Raw genomic sequence first — 6,000 nt, 5'->3', positions numbered from 1 at the left:
TTCCCAGTACTGTGCATGCTGGTATATCACTGAAACAACATAACGGGCTTAAATTCAAAACAGTGAAAATATCAAATTGAGTCATTTTTATATTTCACTGTTATATTTCTATAAACCACCGAAAAGCATGTTATAAATGCCTTTATTACACTACTGCACCATGATTTATGTGATGAAATCATTTACGAAATCCTTACATTAGTTTTGTCAGTATTTGATTTCAGATAACCATTTATATTTTCAGATCCTATATAATCGTACAATGGTACAGTTATGTCTGTGTTCATTCAGACAAGGGATGACCAAGGATGCTCACAATGCACTGGTAGATATCCAAAGTGGAGGTCGAGCTAAGGAACTACTCGCACAGGTAAATGACACAAAAAATCAGGGAAATTAAATAACATACTAAAGAACATAAAATTTCCCTTAAAATAGAAATAAACTTGGCTCTAGATCATTTTTAAAGCAGGCGGAAAAAGAAAGCAACCAGAGCTAAAAGAAAAAATAACCTGTTAAGGAAGTCTCCCCCGAAAGGGTTATTGGCTAATTTTGATGATTCTTATTATCCATCGCTTGAACTGTTAGATAGAATAATGAAATGAAATGAAATATTCTCTGCAATCAGTGTTAAGATACGGAAGTATTTTAATGAACCTAGTACAGAAATTATGTATATATCATCACCAAATAGGGTTTGGGTTACTCAAGCTATTATGATAGCTGCATTGTCCTCGTTGTTGTGCAAAAGCAAAAACTTTAATATTGCCCATTATTCAGAAATTTCAAAAGCTACCAACATGAAACGTGGTATACTTGCTTATCATCACATCAAGTGCAGTTGTCAGACAAGGGACATAATGCTGAAAGCAATATTTTTGGAGTTGTGCCCCTGAGAACTTTATATATGTTTGTAGGGTCTGCTACTACAGCGCCAGCACGAGCGTATCCCCGAACAGGAAAAGATAGAGAAAAGACGTTTACTACCGTACCATATGCACATTAATCTAGAACTTCTAGAATGTGTGTATCTTGTGTCAGCCATGTTGATGGAAATACCTTATATGGCAGGTCAGTGATTTTATACACTAGTTATAAGATAACGAGCTGAATATCTAAATGCTTGACCTTCTGCATTAGTAATTGATTAACCTTAGCCATCTGTATGAAGCCTGGCAATACTGTGGCGGTGTGGCCGAATGGTTCACCAGTCATAAGTTAGTAATCTAAGGATTGCTGGACCAATGGGTTCAAACCCCTTCTCAGACAAGCCGTTGTTTCCTTAAGCAAGAAAAAGAAACTTTACACTCATTGCTTAAGTACTGGTTAGTTCGAGGAACAGATTCGAGAGTGTTTCAATAAGCTTATAGGTTCCAACACAATCAAAATAAAATAAATTTGTATAAACAATAAACTGATACTGTGCAGTATGACCATGGCCTTTGCTGTTGGCTGATTCACATTAAATTTTCACCTTGATGATATAAGACTGTTCGAGAAACAGAAGTTGGCAAGTACATTTCAGAAATTCAGTAATTTATTGGTTAACCATACTTCCAAGTGTCATTAATCATATAAAATGTTCTCCTATTGCAGCCTATGAGATGGATGCTAGACGTAGAATGATAAGTAAGAATTTCCATCATGTGTTACGTATGAGCGAGCGTCAGACACTGACCGGACCACCGGAGAGCATGAGAGAACATATTGTAGCCGCGTCTAAAGCCATGAAGACTGGCGACTGGAAAGCTTGTAAAAACTTTATCATCAATGATAAAATGAATTCTAAGGTAACCATAGTTTCACTTATCATTTACGTTTTATGTATTAATCACTTCAAACCACTTGCCCCTCACCGCTGTGGGTTCGAATCCCGACAGGGATTTCGGATTCTTTCATGTGAGGAAGCTATCCAGCTAGAATACGGAATGTTAGTAATTCTACTCAGGTGCCCGTTCGTGCCTGAAATAATGCACGGCAGGGGATCTGAGGTCTTCCTCCACCAGTAAAGCTGGAAGGCCGCCATATGACCTATACTGTGTCCATGTGACGTAAAACCCAATCAAACAAACAAAAATTATGCACTGCTGCTATCAATTTGTAAATCAATTTTCATTTTTTGTCAAATAAAGGTAACTAAAGGTGTGTCATAAATTTGTCAATATGCAATATAACCCTTGTCTAATGGCTTGGGTTATATAACATAAAAAAACCTTTATATGTTAAATGATCAGATGTATGGAAAAGATATATTAAAGGTTTGAAAAGGAATATTTCAAATAAAAATGCATGTTCTCAAGTTGAAAAGTCACATTGTATTATTTGTGCTACAACTCTTAACAAAATCTAAAAAAAATTGTAAGAGTATTTATATGTTTTTGTTGACAAACAAATCAGGGGTAAACATATTTGTTCATTCCATGGCTAAGTAGATTTAATTTAAAAAATCTTTATTGATAAGGAATAATACATGAATAAAAAAAAAGTACAATTTATTTATGATGCCAAATTTATTTGTATTCGTAGTCTAAGGTCAAAGATCAATGTAAAGGGTCAATAGTCCCATACTTGACATCTTTAATCAAGTGATGTGAATTTGTGAAAATATATGAACATTGATTACAGTTGAAAAAAATTGCTTGTGTTTCATAATTTACTTACTTGTTTATTCAATTGTGTGTGTCTATGTAGGTGTGGGATTTGTTTCAAAACAATGATGAGGTGCGGGACATGATTGTATGTAAGATACAGGAGGAGAGTTTGCGGACGTACTTGTTCACGTACAGCAGTGTATATGATACCCTCAGTCTGGTCACTCTAGCTGATATGTTCGAGCTAGACGTTTATAAAGTGCACTCTATCATTAGTAAAATGATCATCAATGAAGAATTAATGGTACATGTGGTAAGTAGTGTAGTTTGTATATAGACATCCCATTCATTATTTCCTGTTAAAGGATTCAAGCCCCTTGTGGCTGATAGGTTTCCTTTAAGGGTGGATGCATAATAATTGCAACCACCGTTTATCCCTGCGCGATTGTAAGAGTCGACCAATTGGCTTTGAATTACTGGGAATTACTGCAATTCTTAGCTTTAGCAGGTGAGGTGAAGTTTGTAACATCCGAGGATAGTCAAAATCATCTTTCCTGTTTTGGTGCCATATGACCTAAATTGGGTTGGTGTGCCATAAAAGCAAACAAAAACCAAAAGGATTCAATATTTTAAACTTGCATATCTTAAGTCATTTGTAAAGAGAGGTTTGATATGTTTTTGTTCACGTATGTGCAGGCTTGCCTTACTTTATACTGGTGGCAAAGAGACTTATCATTTTCTTTATAATACTGCATGTTTGTAATGTCGCTTTTCATCGGATAATCCTGGCGTTTATATAGTAATAGGTACATGGCTGCTGTCAATTTACGATGAAATCTCACTTTTTTTCTCTAAAAAAAGAATGTATGCAGTATTATACATGTAAATCCATTATAAATATTCCTTATTAGGTTATAGGACTGTATATAAATGGTTGATTGCAATATAGCCCTGACCTAGCTGCTTGGGTTATATTTCAAAACAACAAAAATATATAGGGCCATATAACCTGTCAACAATTTTTTATATAATTAATATTATAAAACAGGATCAGGGTTAAATTTTCCAAAAAATACGTGAAATGAAAATTGTGAAACTATTATTATAGTGAATTGGTATTATGTATGGAAGAACTGCTTTGTTTGTATTACCGCATGTTCAGTACTATTTCTTAAGTTGTTAAAGATAAAAACCAATATAGCATGCTTTTTATCCATTATCAAACATTAAACACATGTAGGACATGTAAATTATTGAATATATTTGGTATGCTTTATTATCTATATACAATCTAACACAGTTTGCATGTCCTTTTCGATTCATCAAATTCGTACAAAAGCATCTTTAAGTAGTATTTCGCAAACACATTTAATGAATAGTTACAGTTTTCTTTTACGTGAATTCTTTTGCATAATATTTCAATGACAAACGTAAACACTGATTATCATAGTAAAATGCCCGTTTGCACTAATGCATTCTTTAACTACATGCCATGACAAGAAAACGTTATTACAAACTAAAATCTTCATGTTATTATGATAGTTATCAACTGCCGAATCAGCAATAATTTATCTATTTTGACATTTTAAAATAATTCCATTACAGTTCATTTTTAAAAGATTACTGGATTTGAATTAAACATGCAATAAATGATAGTGTGTTTGTTTCAGCGAAACAAATTTTACATCTATAAGTGAGAAGCTGCAGAAAGCTGATATGACATTTATGACTTAAAATGGTGTAAATCAGTGTCCGTCTTAATAATATATTTGTAGTGGGTATCAATACATTTTTACATTCATAAAATAATATCCAAAAGCACACTCGATTATGAATTTTAAAAAGTCTTAATCTAGATAAGTTAAGAATAATGACAGAGTAAGGAACAAGTAGAAATTTGATAGTAAATGTTAAAACAACAAGATTTTATCTAAAATAAAGAAAATCTGAAATAATTATTTTTTAAGATTATACATTGTATAAGTATACAAAAGGAAATTCGTTTTAATTTTAACGTACAAATTCTATGCAATAAAATCTTATTGTTACGCGTAATATCAGAAATCTATAAAATTAGATTTTGTATCTGATTTGTCCGGAAGGCAAACATCCTCATTATAATAATGTATATTCCTTACCATATCGAAATAAAATCATATATTACTGTTAACGGAGGCTTTCTCCATATACATTATATTATATAATTTGCTCATCTTTATGACAGGCATATTAAGATGCCTTGGTGAATGGATAATATTTTCTCAATATGTATTATTGCCTCATCCAATCTGCTAAGAATTCATTCTGTTCGATGTAAATAGCAGTGCATATGTGTGTGATACTTGCACTTATATCTTACAAAAATAAATTATTGACTAGGCGAAGCAAATTCCGGAAAATATTCAATTATGTGATATTTGCACTTATTATATCTAGTAATATAAATACCAAGCAAATTATCGTAAACGACAGATTTTGGTCTAAAATTGCACGTTTATAGGATTCCTTTGTCATGAAAATGATAGTGGTAAACACCAAATAAAATAACTGTTATTATTCTCAAACTACAGACGATGCAATATATTGTTCAACGAGCACTTTTCAAGACATTAAAACTTAGTTTTGTTGAATGAACATTATAGCATGTCTGACATACTGAGCCATAACAAAATTACTTACTTATAATATTTCGTTCCCATTATTATTCCAATAGTACTGGAAATATTATTTTTATGTGCAGTTATAACTTTAATTTTAATGTTATTATTCTATAGTAATGAATTTGTCTTATCTGTTTGACATTGGTCATAGCATTAGATTTAGGAAAGTAAGGAATATTTTAAACTTATTTAATCAGTAAATTAACCATGAAATGTGTGGTAGACAACCCTAAAAATATTCAGATGTAGGACTTTACACTAGTGTATAAAAGTCACCAAATGTTTTGATTTCTTTTTTTATAAAAAAAATCAATACTTATTTCTACTTTGCTATAATGTCTAAAAAGAAAATAATCTTTTTTTCAAACATTTTTTAAAGAAACATCGTTTCCGTTACGTTTGCCTGGTAGTTTGAAATGGTGCCAAGTGTCTTCTGATTTACCTTGTTCTAACTTTAGCGGGGATTTGTAATTTTGTTTAAGTTTCCTGATACTTTAGATATTTTTGAAGCACTCCGTGGTGTTCTTTTAACGCACGTTTTAAGAATTGTTAAATAAAAACAAAATACACGTTATTTGCCTTGTCACATGCGCTTTCTGTCGGCATATTATTCGTACAAATAATAATTATGTTGTTGTATTTTGGTGTTTTTGTTTCATACTCAAACAAAACTTGATCACATCATTTACATTTGTGAGAAAATCTTTGTTACGTTTTGCCTTCATGACAATTTAACTCTCCTGTTAGAA

General features: G+C 32.0%; 1 protein-coding gene across 1 annotated transcript in view; it reads left to right on the top strand.

Annotated features, from left to right (window-relative positions):
• Nucleotides 1-243: 243 nt before the first annotated feature.
• Nucleotides 244-6,000, top strand: part of LOC132750522 (eukaryotic translation initiation factor 3 subunit C-like) — a 62,400-nt gene continuing 56,643 nt past the window's right edge. Inside the window, exons 1-4 of the mRNA XM_060740517.1 lie at nt 244-370; nt 918-1,071; nt 1,597-1,790; nt 2,692-2,904. Coding sequence (XP_060596500.1) covers nt 263-370; nt 918-1,071; nt 1,597-1,790; nt 2,692-2,904 — 669 coding nt within the window. The 5' untranslated portion in view covers nt 244-262. The remainder of the gene's footprint in view (nt 371-917; nt 1,072-1,596; nt 1,791-2,691; nt 2,905-6,000) is intronic.

This window comes from Ruditapes philippinarum, unplaced genomic scaffold (genome assembly GCF_026571515.1).
Source record: "Ruditapes philippinarum isolate M1 unplaced genomic scaffold, ASM2657151v2 ctg2372_1_1_1_1, whole genome shotgun sequence".
Taxonomy (NCBI): domain Eukaryota; kingdom Metazoa; phylum Mollusca; class Bivalvia; order Venerida; family Veneridae; genus Ruditapes; species Ruditapes philippinarum.
This window is presented reverse-complemented; position numbering and strand designations above follow the sequence as displayed.